We start from the raw sequence: 15,103 nt of genomic DNA on the forward strand, positions 1-15,103 counted from the left end.
GCTGTCCCTCAGCTCTTCAGCTCAAGGCTAGCACTCTACCACTTGAGCCACAGCGCCACTTCCGGCTTTTTTCTTTTTGCTTATGTGGGGCTGAGGAATCGAACCCAGGGCCTCGAGCATGCAAGGCAAGCGCTCTACCACTGAGCCACCTTCCCAGCCCCCATAAATAAAACTATATAACAATTTTCACATGTGTGTACCTTGGTCTTAATGAGCACTGGCAGGACCACATGTGGGCAGTATCTGAGGCCAGGCAAGGAGTCTGGTTCAGCACCGTCAATTGCCAGTGACTTGTAGATTCTGGTCTCAGGCCTCCCCTAATGCTTGGCCCCACTCTTGTTCACTACATCATTACTCTTTCTGGGAGTGGAATAGGTAGGTAGGTATAGTTTAGGCCTGAAAAGGGTGTGTGTCAGGGGAGGAGGGCAATTCCCCTGACAAAAGAGAAGTAGAAAAAAAATTGTAGTAAATGAGTGCCTTCTAATGAAGGCAAATGTAAAAATCCCACTGGATACAGATTATTTAATTCAGAACCTGTTGATTAGATTTAAAGAATACTCAGAATCTCAATGCTCAGGAGTTATAAGCAGGAAGGTTAAGAGTTTGAGGCCAGCCTTGGTTGACCTAGGACTGCAAGACACTCTCTCGGGAAAACAAAACAAGAGATACCCATGCACCCCATCCCTGAGCTGTTTACATCTTTTGATTGGCAGAAGGCTGTGTTGTTAGCCCTGCCCAAGTTGTTTAAGGGGGTAAGCATCACTAGCAGTTTTAGGTTAGTTAGAAGAGGGTATGATTCACATCTTGGTTCCACTCCACTCTCTGTTGCATGCTTCACCTCAATCTCAGCGATCCTTTGTTCTGCTGCTCTTCTGGGGAAATTTCCTAGTCTTTAGGCTTTTTAAGTGTTAGTGACATCTTGTTCTTAGCCTATTCTGCTAATGTTCCAGTATTTCCCCAACTGACCTGGGCCTGTAGCATAGATGAGCTAATCTCTATTCTTCTACTTGGTAACTATTGAGTCTCAGGAGTGTGTTAAATAGGCCCTGTTGAGGCTACTGAAGATAAAGTAATGTATTTAACATAGTACTTGTAGCCAGCAAGAGCTAACTCTATAGGAACTGCTATTGAGTGAAGAAGGCAGCCATGTAGAAAGCCATTCTGTACCTATTGAGAATCTGTGTGACAAGACATTGTTCAGAGACTGAAAGAGTAAACAAGTCTAGGGTCCAAGGCATTACAATCTTGGCAGAGGGATGAGAACTTTATCTCTGAAATCATAAAATAACTTCAAACTTACCATATAGAAAACTGAATACAACTTTCCCTGCCAGCTAGCCAAAAACACTGGATTTCCTTATCATCTTCCATATTCTCTCTTCTTTCTCTAATATCTAGTATGTAATGCATCCAGTTATAGCTTCTAAATAGGGTTCTCCTTGCCCTAGCCCTAAGTGAGTATGGTCATTGCTTGCCTGCACTAATGCAGAGACTCCTAACTGGTCTTTGTGTTCTCTGTAGCTACAATCTCCATCTCTATCGGCCTTTTGAATTGCTCTCCCAGTTGGCTGCTTGTGTGTGTGTGTGTGTGTGTGTGTGTGTGTGTGTGTGTGTGTGTGTGTGTTTATAATAATACTAATCAGGTAACTTACTCCTCTGCTCATGATTTTTCAGTTTCCATCATCTTGAGCAGTCTACACAATGGGTGTCTACATCCATGAGTAACCAGTATCATTTACTAAAGCACAGGAAAGGATTGTTAGAACACCTCTATAAAGTATGTATCTATAAAGTATATATCTTCCACCTAGACTCAAACTGAACATTTTGCTATGTGTGCTATAGATACTAGGATACTTTATTCCTAAACTACTTGAGTATTTATCTTCTCAGAGATAAATTAGATGTTTTCTGTTACGACAATATTATGACAATATTATCCCCCACCCCTGCTATTGATCCCAGTCTCTTGCCACACAATCCTTTTCAGTATCATTGAATTTTAGGGTTGCAGCAGGGCAGGGGTACTTGTTTGAGAGTTATTATTTGATAACCATGGGTAGTTCTCCCCCTACTCTTGATCCCATGAAGGAGGTTGGTGGTTTTATTTTTCTGATGGCTCCCAGGCCAGCTTACTAAAAGAGTCAAATGTAACACATTAGAGAATAGCACAAGAAAGATTGGGGCCAGATTTAGATGTCTGAAAAATGAACTTAATGGCAGGTTGAAGAATGTAGGTTTTTTTTTCCTTTTCCTCCAAGAGTAATCTGAAGCTGTGTGTTGGTGTTTTATGCCTATAATCCTAGCTACTCAGGAGGCTGAGATCTGAGGATCATGGTTTAGAGCCACTCCAGGCAAGAAAGTTTGTGAGATTCTTATCTCCAATTAACCACCAAAAAGCCAGAAAGGGAGCTATGGTGGAGCACAGCTTTTGGGTAAAAAAGTTCAGGGACACTAGGATTAGCACCAAAGCTGGGGAGTGGCAACAACAGAAGAGACAGATTCCTTGTAGGTTGTCAGCTATTACAGCCATAGCACTTGCCTTGGCTTCTCACATATGACAGACACTCTCAGTGAAGCAGAGAGGTATGTATTTTATTTTGGCTGCAGGTCTACATGGAGGAGGAGTAGCAATATCTTTAGTACTTGTCTAAGTTGGCCCACTGATAGATACCGTGTGTGTGTGTGTGTGTGTGTGTGTGTGTGTGTGTATGCGTGTGCGTGCATGTGTGCGTGCGCGTGCGCTCACCCAAGCACATGCATGCTGATCCTGGGGCTTGAACTCTGTGCTTGGGCACCATCCAGGCTTGGTCTATACCATTCATGATGTCTTCTTCCTAAAGTTTCTTAGAATTTTGAGCCTGATTCTGCCTCAAGACCTTTGTACTTCCTCTCTCCTTTGCCTAGAATTTTTCTCTCCTGTCACTCTTAAATGTCACCGTCACTGCAAAGACCTCTCCTGAACAGTGCCTGCCTTGATATTCATTCTTGTGCTTTGCTTTGTTTTTGTTGGTTACATATAATACCTGATATGATATATGAATTACTCATTCCTTCAAGTTAACTGACCATATATATATATATATTTTTTTTTTAATTTTTTAAATTTTTTGTCGGTCATGGGCCTTAAACTCTGGGCTTGAGTGCTGTCCCTCAGCTCTTCAGCTCAAGGTTAGTGCTCTACCACTTGAGCTACAGCACCACTTCTGGTTTTCTGGTGGTTTATTGGAGATAAGAGTTTCATGGACTTTCCTGCCCGGGCTGCTCTGAACTGTCATTCTCAGATCTCAGCCTCCTGAGTAGCTAGGATTACAGGCATGAGCCACCTGCGCCTGGCCTGACCATATTTTTAACAAGTACGTGAGTCTCTTAATTATGAATGTGTCTATCCCTAGTAAGGCTCAGGTTGGCATTAAATAAGCTACTTCTGTCATTCCTTGGGCTGGATACTGATGCATACCCAGATAGAGGATGTGCATACTTTCCTTTAAGAGTTCTTAAAATTTGGAGTTGATGTGCTGTACACATGTGATGACAGTTATACCACCATGCTTTAGCAATGCTGGCGCACTGTCTTACTAGTTGCTAGAATAGACTGACATGGAAAGAATTACTACAGGTTTGCCAGAGTCCAGTTTATCAAAAAGTGACTCATCTTTTCTCTCTGAATCTTCCTACTAACTTCTCCTCAGTAGAAGCAGATAGCAGTTGCAGACTTTTTATTTTAGAAGGAACCACCACCAGGTGGTCAGTTGTGCTAGTGTCCTCAGAAGAAAAGGCTATGACAGGTCACCAAAGGGGTGATTTTATCAGAAGAGATGAGGTGATTCCTAGCAAAGCAGAAAGGGAATGATTGTGCAGCAGGAGTCAGCATGCCTGAGTCCATGAGGATTTGTGTCGGGTTGCAGATAGGTCCTTAGCACAGACACTGATCACACTGAGAAAGGAAATCAGAATTACACTCCTTTTCATCTCCTGTTGTGTTCTTAAATAATTAAATTATAGAGAGATTACTTAGTATTATTTAGGGCACATTGTAAGCTGGATAATTAATTTGCAAACTTGAACCAGAGAATAATAGCATCAAAGAGATATTGTTTAGTGAGCATAAATGAGGGATATTACAAATAAACTGTATTCAAATGTGTGGTGATGGTGGCTCCAAAAGTAGATTTCTTCCAGTGAAATTGGATATATAGATACAAAGAGGTATCTTTAGTTAGGTGGCTATATCTGTAATCCTGAATGTACTCAGGAGGCTGAGATTTGAGGATCATGGTTTGAAGCCAACTGGGGCAAGAAGATCTGTGAGAGTCTTATCTCCAATTAAGCACCAAAAAAAGCTGAAAGTAGAGCTTGTAGCTCAAATGATAGAACACTAGCCATGAGCAAAAAAAGCTCAGGGACACGCCCAGGCCCCAAGTTAGAGCCACAGGACTGGCACCAACAAAACAAACCAAAGCACCAATTAAGAGGAAGTAAGAGATCAAATCATTTCATTCTAAGATTACCTGCCAACTCTGTTACTTGATCTTTCAGAGAAGAAATCCATCCTTCCTGCCGTGAAGGAGGACTACAGAATGTGTTGTAGTATGCTCCTTGTCCTACATTGTTTGGAGAGGGGAAACTCACCCTTGGTTATCCTCAATGCTCCCACACTGGTCCTTCACTGATTCCAGAGGGAAGCTGAGCTGAATGCTGTCCTCACTCTCCTGTTTTTTTTTTTTTTGTTGTTGTTGTTTCTTTGGGAGACAATGGTCCTCCCTCTTCAGATTCTTGCTGGTTCTCCTTCTTGTATCCATTAGCATAGTCCTGTTTATGCTAGGTCATTGTTCTCAACCCTTTACATATTCTGCTTTCTCTTGGGTCCCTCTGCTACTCTTTCTCATTTTCTGAGTTCCTGTATTTCTTTTATTACTTGGCCATTGGTGGAGGCCCTTGTGAATTAGCACTCCGTGAAGAAGGATATGGGCATAGAATTGGTGTCGAGAAGAGACCCTCTGTGTCTATATAGTCTACTATATTGACCCACAAGTTAAGGAACAGGCCTTATGAGTTCAAATATTGGCTAAAAGTCTCCTCCTCTGGAGACTTAGGAGTATAATAGGTGCTGTAGTCTCTGAGGACTTTGCTACTGTCTACTCTGTTGTTAGTAAGGCTAGTTTTTCGGCCTGTGTGGAGTTTGCTGAGGAATTGAAATTGCTTGAGCACCATGGTTCCATAGCTCAGTGTACTCTAAGAGAGGTTTAGCTTATACTATCAGTGCTCAGCTTTGGGTGAGCAAACAGGCTATCTGAGATACAAGTTTAATGCTTTGTATTAATACCATTCCAAAGTGACTTCTAAAATAAAATCCAATTACATTTCATCCTTACCAGAAATCTTGAGTTTGTTGGCCGGCTGACTCATTTCAGGATTCTTTTTCTTGGGTCTTACCAAGTTATTTTTCTTTGCCATCTGCTCCTGGTTAACAGTACTTAACATACAGCACAGTTGTGCCTTAGCTGAGAAGCTCCCCTGGACCTAGAAAACCTAGGAAACCTGATTTTATGCCTGCTATCGAGAGCCCTCAGGTTACCTTGGAACTGACTGTGACCTTAGTAGGTAACAAATTCGTAAGTAACCGCAGAGGTTGTCTTTTTGGCACAGGCCAACTCAGGAGACTGCTGATCCTGGAGTCTTGCCTGCACAAAACTCTGCCTTTAATCTTGGTTTATGAATCAACTCTTATCTAAACTCTTGATACATGTATGTGTTGTAGCTATAGAGGTTGCTTGTGTGTTGAGATGCAGGTACCTATGGCCTGACAGTTTTGCTGGGTCAGGTGAACTACATGCTACTGTGAAACATTTTGTTACCTGCAACAGTATTGTTTATCCGTATGTTCCTTTAAAAATGCATTGGTAAGCTCAGTATGATCCATGAGAGGAAGGCACTGTGATCAAATAAGGAGCAGCCACAAAGACATAGACTGGGAACACAGCAGTGCTGATTGCCCTGAGATAAAGCAACCAGAGATAGTGAGGAGAAAGGGTGAGACAATGTTCATGAAGTCCTCTGGCAGCCCACCTTATTCTCTTTCTGTGGAATATTTTTCAGAGGTAAGGAGAGAGATTTAATTAAGATTAAAAACAGGATTCTAGGATTTTTTAAAGAGAGAGAGAGAGAGAGAGACAGACAGACAAACATTATGCTCATACACCTAAACCACTTGTCCCAGTCACTAACTGCTCTTCTATTTGCTCATGCCAGCAAAAACCCGGGCAGCTGACTTGTTGGTGAACCCTCTGGATCCATGCAATGCAGATAAAATTAGAGTAAAAATTGCTGACCTGGGAAATGCTTGTTGGGTGGTAAGTAGTTTTTTCTATTCTTTGGTCATGATTGTGAAAAGACATTTTTTCTTTTTTAATGTCTGTGTTCCTCCATGGTAATATATCTGTTCCTTTCCAGCATAAACACTTCACAGAAGATATCCAGACGCGTCAGTATAGATCCATAGAGGTTTTGATAGGAGCAGGCTACAGTACGCCTGCAGACATTTGGAGTACAGCCTGCATGGTAAGAATAGCTTTTGCCATTTTCTTCTGGGAATTGGCTTTTCCCTTTAATGTGCTTGGTGGGGTAGCATTTCCTGTAGCACTTGGGCTTAGTTTTTCTAAATTCAAGGGTGAGATAAGAGAGGGGAAGATTACAACCATGGCTGTCTTGAAAACTGTAAGAATTCTGCTTAGCTGTGCCCAAGATTCTGGGCTTGTGAAAGATGGCGTCTTCTTCAGACCTTGCACAGCCCATTACCCCAAGAATCGGACTCATTTGTGGTGACCCAGTGACTATAAGGAATTGTTTTTGATCCCTGGAAACACAGCTTGTGCAGGCTTCTCCACACAGACTTTTCTGTGACTTAAGTCATGGAAAAAGAAAAGAACAGTCTTCAGGAAGATTGTCTGAGTCTGGAAGGTTAGAGTCCTTGCCCCAGGTAGTGTCTGCCAGGTTAACCTGAGTTTCTGACTTCCTTATTCCTTGTTGGTGAAAAAGGGAGTTTTTACATGTCAATGTGCAATCACATTTTCTTTCTAAAGAAAAGTCTAGAGAGTCTTCTGGCTTAATGTGATATATGTAGTCATTTCTGAGACAACAGTGGTGGCATATACTCCTTTAGATCAAGTCTGTTCCCTAGAGAACTGAGATGCTTTTCTTGGAAGTAAGAGGCAGCCTTTCACCTAGATCCCATGAGTTTAGGTATGTCTATACCAAACCCAGTCCCAGCCGAGCACTGGTGGCTGACGCCTGTAACCCTAGCTACTTAGGAGGCTGAGAGCTGAGGATCATGATTCGAAGTCACCCCAGGCAGAAAAGTCTCTGTGACAGACTTTTATTCCAGTTAACCACTCAAAAACTAGAAGTGGTACTATTGCTCAAAGTGGTAGAATGCTAGCCTTGAGCAAAAGACCTCAGTGACAACACCAAGGCCCTGAGTTCAAGCCCATGACTGACAAAAACAAAAAAAACCAGTCCCAGCAGTTCATCTTTTGTCATTTGTTCTAAACCTATGGACTGACAAGCACAAATAGTCCCTCACCTATGAGATGATTTCCATTTGTCTCTTGCCCTGTTTCCTGACCACTGAGCACCTTTCTCTCAATGGCCTTTATCACTACTTTGTTAGGAAATGTGGTGTGTACACATGTGACTTAGTATAGTCTTAATGCTTATTGTATTTGATATATATTTTTCCCCAGTGTCAGAGATTGACCCTCGGACATTGTACATGGTAGGCAAGCACTCTACCAACTTAGCTACCCCGCTTGCTCTCATTATTATTATTATTTTTATTGTGAAAATACCATATAGAGGGGTTACAATTACATGGGCAAGATAATGAGTGCATTTCTTATCAGGCATTGTTGCCTCCTCCTTTATTTCCCCTTCTCACCCCTCACCCCCACCAAAGTTGTAAAGTTCGTTTTTTGGCATAATGACTTGTACATCTCATTGTTGCAAATGGGTCCACCTGTATCCCTATTTATTTAAACAATTTGTTTTTCCCTTCCCCTCCATAAATTATACCAACATCAAATACAGTGAAAGTGGGGGTTATACTGTGGGGGAGGGACATACAAAGCAACAAAGAAATCAACTCTCATATTATTTTTATCTATATTTTCAGTTATCTAAATGAAAGGACTCCCATGTAAGGTGTAATGCTTGTCTTCTCCTTAAAAAAGCAATGCAGAATAAACAAGGAGCTCTTATTATCTGAAGACTTACTTAATCTTTTAAACTTACTACAATTTTTATTCTCTAATAGTAAAGTGAAAGCATTGTGTTAAGCAGATAATGCCATACGATATGAGAAAAGTGTAGATGATTTACATCTTTAAAGTAAACATGACTGAGGTGACAAATATGGCCAAAGAAATTTGAAGCACAGTGCCTTTGTATTTCCTTATTCACCTGATGGATAATACCTATTCATAAGTTTAGAGTTATTAAAATCTTTAATTTTTCAGGTATTATCCAAAACCATATTCTGGTTCTAGGAAAGTATGGACAAGAAAACAGTTGAAAGAAGTGGCAGACATGGTACTTTGAATTCAGAGACTGCTGTGTGCAGAGGCATTTGCTTTCCATTATGAGGGCAGAGGAAAGCTGGATGCAGCTGTCACCAGTGGCCAAGTCAGTGGGGAGGAAACACTTGAATAGTTTGTCTTTAGGGGGGAGCAAGGCCCATTTCAGGAGGTGGTGAGGCCAAGCTGCCTTTATCCTACTGCACAGAAGAACCATATGGTAGTGCTGCCCTGAATTAGGCTTAAAGAATTCTTTCAACTCTGAAGTTCTCTGCTTCTAATTTTGGATATTAAGTTTGCTGATATAACCAGAAAAATAGGACAGAATCACATGTATGGGTGATGGTGGAGCTGTCAGTATAATCCTTTGTCACGTTGCCTGTTTTGCCTCTTACTAGACTAGGGTTTGTCCCTGCATACCTTGTCTATTTCTATCCTCTTAAGTTGCTGTTGAAATGAAATATATTTATAAGAAAATATGTCACAGGACCCTAAGGAAAAGCAGGCTTGCTCCTTTCATGTACCCACTTCCTGGGGTTGTACCAGGCCCCTCCCAGGGCAATATGTCAGAGGCTGTTTGTTAGAGGGTAGTTTTTTTTTTAAATTGCTTTATTGTTGTTTTAGAGGTGATATACAGTGGGATTATCTTTGCATACATCAGTTAATAAGTATAGTTCCTTCCTTTTGCATAGTATCATCTGTTCTAGAGGGTAAGTTTTAAAGGGGGCTCACCTTTATTTTCTGCCCTGAAGGTCAGGGCTAAGAGGTCCCTTTTTCCCTCTTGAGAATATGACAGCGAGGAGGCAGTGTTCACTCGCTGATGAGGTTTAGAAGTATCCCAATATTTTGTTATACCCCATGATTTTAAGGGTGTTTTTTATGGTTTTTTTTTTTTTTTTGGTTGGTCACAGGGCTTGAACTCTGAGCCTGAATGCTGTCCCTGAGCTCTTCTGCTAAGGCTAGCTAGTGCCACAGTGCCACTTCCGGTTTTCTGGTGGTTAATTGGAGATAAGAGTCTCTTGGACTTTGCTGCCCTGGTTGGCATTGAATTGCAATCCTCAGATCTCAGCCTCCTGAGTAGCTAGGATTACAGGTGTGAGTTACTGGTGCCTGGCTGATATTAAGTTTAATAAGGCCATACATTAATCTTGCTAGTAAAGCTCATAATCCTACAGTTTTCTAAATAACATCATATCTAACAGGTTCCACTGAAAACAAGATCTAATGGATGGTAGTGGAGGCCTGACTACTGTCAGGGAGGAAAATGTAGTGTTCTGTAGCTGGAGAAACACAATTAAATGAGGCATAGTAGCCTGGTTATCTCACTTGTTTTCTTGAGCTTTGGGGTCCCTTCCATATGTATGACATAAAAATTCCGTGTGCGCAAAGGCATTGCTGCTCTGTATTCTAGTGTCCTAGTTCCTTACTAGCTGACTTTTTATAGACTCCATGATGAGTCTTGGTCTACTGAATTAAAGAGGGCAACTCTGACAAAATTCAGAGTTAGCATTGGCACATCATGGAACAAATATTTATTTAGAACCAGGTATTTTGACATGGGAACACATTCAGGAAAGAGGTACCTGATTTCTCCAGAACCCAAGAACAGAGGTAGGTTTAGGGGAATACTCGCTGAAGTGACTGGACCAAGAACAAAAGGAAGAACCCTAAATTCTCAAGTGTTAAGTAATAAAGGTTATACTGGGAGTAGCTTGCTGAGTCGAAGGCAGTGTTTCAAGTTCTCCCATAGCTGCCAGCATAAAAACATTTTGTGGTACACGGAAGCCTATGTTTTCATTGTAATGCTGTTTTTTCCCATTTGTATGTCATATTTGTTAAGAAAATCTAATCCCTTTAGACAACTTTAGATATTGTAAGAGAGCTGCCATTCCCCCACTTGCTCTTTAAAAAAATCACCTTATTGACATTTCTTTAAGTATTTCATTGGAAATACATACACACTAATCAAAGTGATAGTCTTTTATAGAACACTTAGCTGACATATTTCAATATTAGATAGTAGAAGTATATACAACCTGTCTAGAGTGTTGTTGAGACTAAATTAAAAGAGTGAGCCCAGGAGAAAGGAGGAGGGTCTAAATAAAGCACAGTGAGTACCGTCCTGGAACTGCCATTCACCGGCATCTCATCCATTCGTTCCACGTTTTCCTCCTGGCTTAGCAGTTATGCCAGGTAGAAAGACTTTTCTGACTTATGTAATGGAGGTATATACCATTTGGATTTGGGGACAAATGGAAAGTTTTCTTTCCCCCATTGAAGATTGGCCTAGCTGTTATGATTGTTTACTGAGTGAGGAGAGGCTTCATGAGGAGACTTCCCAGGCACTTTGGGGGTGCCATCCGGTATCTACAGCTCTGGGAAGGGTGGTAGTCTCCCTGCTGATACTGACATGGCCACATCCTGTTTTATCCAAGGGTAGTTCAGGGCAGGACCCCATGTTTATTACCTAGTGCTAATCTCAGTGGCAACTAGCAGCAGCCTTGGCACCCTGATTATCTCCTTCAGCAAGATAGGATTTATGACATCTTCTCTTAAAAAAATAAAAAAGCATATGAGAGAAAAGATGTGGTGCTGATCTAATTGTACCAGTCCTGGTCTGTCAAATACAAGTCCTCTCTTAAGGGGCCTTCCCAACCCAACACTCACGTCATTGAAAGGAAGGAAGAGAATTGAGCGCATACATGTATACCCTTCAGGGATGGCTCCTCATAAAAGTGCGGAGGGCAGTCCTTTGAGAAAGTAGGACATTGGCCTGTCATCTATCCACTAATGTCACTGAAAGGAGTAGCAATAAGTATAAGATAAATTAGAAATGGGATTTAACATATTCTTTGTTTAAACATTTAAAAAAATCCTTGTATTTGATTACCAGAGCAATAGCAATTGCTATCTTTTGCACATTGCTGCAGAATGCAACTCAGTATTTTGAGCTTTTTCTTAGAGCAGGGATATGAAAAGATTGGGAGAGTGGGGGAAAATGTGAAAAGGTGACATCAATCAAGATGCAGTATATTCATAACAGCTTTGTACAATACAATAAACAGTTCCTTTGTACAACTACTGATGATGATGATGATGATGATGATGATATAATAAAGAATGAACATGGTCTTCTCTACTTACTGGTGTGCTAAGGGTTGGCAAGTGGAACTTGGGTGCAGTTGTCCTTGATATCTTCAAGAGGTGCTGCAGGGTGGTTTGCTTCATCTGACCCTAGAGCCAGAGGAACAGTGTCTGTTTGGGTCTAAATTTTCTTTTGCTAGAGTCAGAAATGAAGATGAGGATGAAGTAGATGATATGATGCTAAAAATAGTCCTTGATCACTAATAGCCAAAGCCTTTGCTTAAAGAAAGCAGCAATATTGCTGTTGCAGGGGTCAGGTAAGCTGGATGATGAAGGCAGGTCCTGAACTCAGATAGTCCTGGTTAAATCCTGGGTTGAACCCTTATTCTACCACTTACAGAATGTGTTAACATTGAGCCCCTGGCCTGCACATGGTGCTTCTGAGTCAGTGGGTGGCTTCATTCTGCTTCTTGCAAAAGAATACATAGCCCTTACATCTTCCACTAAAAGAGATGTAAAAATATTCCTGCAGCTTCTTTCAAGTTGATGAAAGAAAAAAATAGGGAACTGAGCTGTTTTAGGGGTTTTTTTTGCTTTGATTAAGAGCCTCATGAAATGTAGGTCTAAGGAGAATTTCTATTGGCTTGGGGACTATTTCTGAAGTATTCAGCATGTTGTCTATTGTATCCTAGGCATTTGAGCTGGCAACAGGAGATTATTTGTTTGAACCACATTCTGGGGAAGACTATTCCAGAGATGAAGGTGAGTGTTGCTGCCTACTGAATACTTCAGACAAAGTCTATTCCTCCTGAACTTCTAGAGAATTATATATTCAGTATATATGTTATATACTGAAACAGAACCATGTTTTGGTTTTCCAACACCAACTTAGATGATATCCTCACAGTTTGAAGCCCTTCAGTTTCAATGAATGGGCAGTGTGTATCAGACATAGGCAGCCCTCAGAAAGCCCTTGGGAGTTCAGGCTACCTCTCCTGCCCTTCAGGACAGACTGAACAAACCCAAGGCCTTTCCATTGTCCTTTTATCCATGGCTCTGCTGCTCACTTTGTTGTCCTGTTTGAGAGCTGAGTTAAAAATCAGGGAATTCTGGCCAGGCACCAGTAAATAGTTGTATCTGTAATCCTAGCTTCTCAGGAGGCTGAGATCTGGCGATCATGGTTCAAAGCCACCCCAGGCAAGAATGTCTGTGAGACCCTTATGTCTAGTTAACCACCAGAAAAACAGAAGTAGAGCTGTGGCTCAAGTGGTAGAGTGCTAGCCTTGAGCTGAGGAGCTGAGGGACAGTGCCCAGGCCAAGCCACAGGGTTCAAGCTACAGGGCCAACAAAAACAAACCAAAAAACAAAACAAAATGCAGGGAATTCTGGCTTAAATTCCTTCTGTAATCTGACCATCTCCATGTTTACTTGCTTGTGAGACTTGGGTAGCCTGGGGTGAACTGGCATCAGTCACTGATGGTTCTCTAAATGGTACCTAAGGTGTGCCAGTCTCAAGAACCTCTGCATGGATGTGCTGCAAACACTGTTGATTTGAATCTGTTTCTGATTTTTTTTTTACTAATTTCACTTTTTCCCTCTTTTATCCCATCTTTCCCTTGCCCTTCCCATTCCTGTATCTTTTTATCTTTCCTTCATAGATCACATAGCCCACATCATAGAGCTGCTAGGCAGTATCCCAAGGCACTTTGCTCTATCTGGAAAATATTCTCGGGAATTCTTCAATCGCAGAGGTAGTACCCTTTCTTTTTGAAAAGCGCACGATGCAGACAGAAACGGAACAGCAGCTGCTGATGGCAGCATTAATGGTGACAAAGGCATTTCTTCTAAATTCCAAAAGCAGCACAACAGAGTTCCTCTTCTGATTTAAATACTGATGGAAGACCAAGTTTGACCTGTGCTGTGGTCACCTTGTGCTTTGGCTCCCCCTTGGTGCCCAGCACACATGGTTACCCTCCAGCTTTGGGTCTTGAAGTCAAGCCACATGAGGAAAGCCTGTGCTATTGATCATTCCAATCGCGCTCAGTTTCTGTCTGCGCGGGCGGTGGTAGTGTCTGCATGCAGTGTACTGATTAAACTGTCGTGTGTTTCTGTTTTGCTGGCAATGTTTCCCAATGCAGATCACATAGCATTGATCATTGAACTGCTGGGGAAAGTCCCTCGAAAATACGCTATGTTGGGGCAATATTCCAAGGAGTTTTTCACCAGAAAAGGTAACGGTATTTATGCAACACTAATTTTCAGCATAACCCTCTCCCCAAAAGGAGAAATTGTGCGTTTATGTTTGAGCAATGGAGAAAGATCTGGATTTTTACAGCTGAGGAATTATGCTGAAGAGAGTTCTCAAGTAATCCTAACCCATCTGGTGTCGTGGAATAAAAATTTTGCTAGAGAACAAACTTCCTAAAATCTTAAAATCCTTTATCTCCTTCACCTTTTCCTTCTCCAACAACCATTCTCTGTGTATTCATATTTGTGTTTTTTTTGAATAAGAGGGTTTGAATTCAGAGCATTACACTTGCCAGGCAAAAACTCTACCACATGAGCCCCATACATTAACCCTTTTTTTGCCTTAATTATTTTATGTCCTGCACCCTCTTACCTAGCCTTCCCATGTCTGGAATTGCAGATATGATCTGTGACACTCAGCTTATTTGTTAAGATGGGATCTCCATAACTTTCTTCGTGGGCTAGCCTTGAACCTTGATCCTTCTGATGTTCTGCTCCCAAGTTACTGTAGTTATTACATGCCACCACACATGGCCTCTGGGAATTCTTAAAAGGAATTTTAAAAACAACAAAAACCTGCTAGCCTTGTTTCTTTTCATTCCCCATGTGTATGGGCCCTGTGCAGTGGGAATAGATATCTTCTGTGATCTGCCTGGATCTGTGTATAGTGTGGCTTTACACCCTTAAAATAGTGTATATGTCATGTTCTCATAAGCCACATCTCTTTCCCTTGAGTTACCAGTGATTCATTTTAATGTTGCAGTTCTTACTGGCCTTTCCTTAACATCATTGAACAGCTATTTATTTGGCATTTCCAGTTAAAAAAATATATCCCAAAGCCCTAGAGAATGTTTTTGTTATTATTTTAAAAGAATCTCTCTCAAATACCATATTCTTTTGTGGTGAGCATAATTGTTACTCTTAATGCTTATCTTTCTAGCTTAGATTTGTTTTTGGTTGCAACATTGTCTAATAATGAACATTTAAGCCAGGTACTGCTTATGACTCATACCTGTAATCCTAGCTATCAGGAGACTGAGATCTGAGGATCACAGTTTCAATCTAGCCTGAGGAGGCAAAAATCTCAGAAGAGATTTTTGGAAGAGCTTCATGTGAAACAGCTAAAGGATAGTGCCCAGGCACTGAATTAAAGCCCCAATACTGCCACCAAAAGAAACAAGCCATTAAACAGTAAAGTAATA

The 15,103-nt window shown here is 41.3% G+C and overlaps 1 protein-coding gene across 1 annotated transcript in view; it reads left to right on the plus strand.

The window, feature by feature from the left end:
- The window catches only part of Srpk2 (SRSF protein kinase 2), a 117,207-nt gene that overhangs the window by 88,039 nt on the left and 14,065 nt on the right, over positions 1-15,103 (plus strand). The window contains 6 exon segments of the mRNA XM_013034721.1: positions 1,675-1,777; positions 5,505-5,604; positions 6,253-6,353; positions 6,454-6,561; positions 12,347-12,416; positions 13,793-13,885. Of these exon segments, the coding sequence (XP_012890175.1) occupies positions 1,675-1,777; positions 5,505-5,604; positions 6,253-6,353; positions 6,454-6,561; positions 12,347-12,416; positions 13,793-13,885 (575 nt within the window).

Source organism: Dipodomys ordii, unplaced genomic scaffold (genome assembly GCF_000151885.1).
Source record: "Dipodomys ordii isolate 6190 unplaced genomic scaffold, Dord_2.0 Scaffold195, whole genome shotgun sequence".
NCBI lineage: Eukaryota > Metazoa > Chordata > Mammalia > Rodentia > Heteromyidae > Dipodomys > Dipodomys ordii.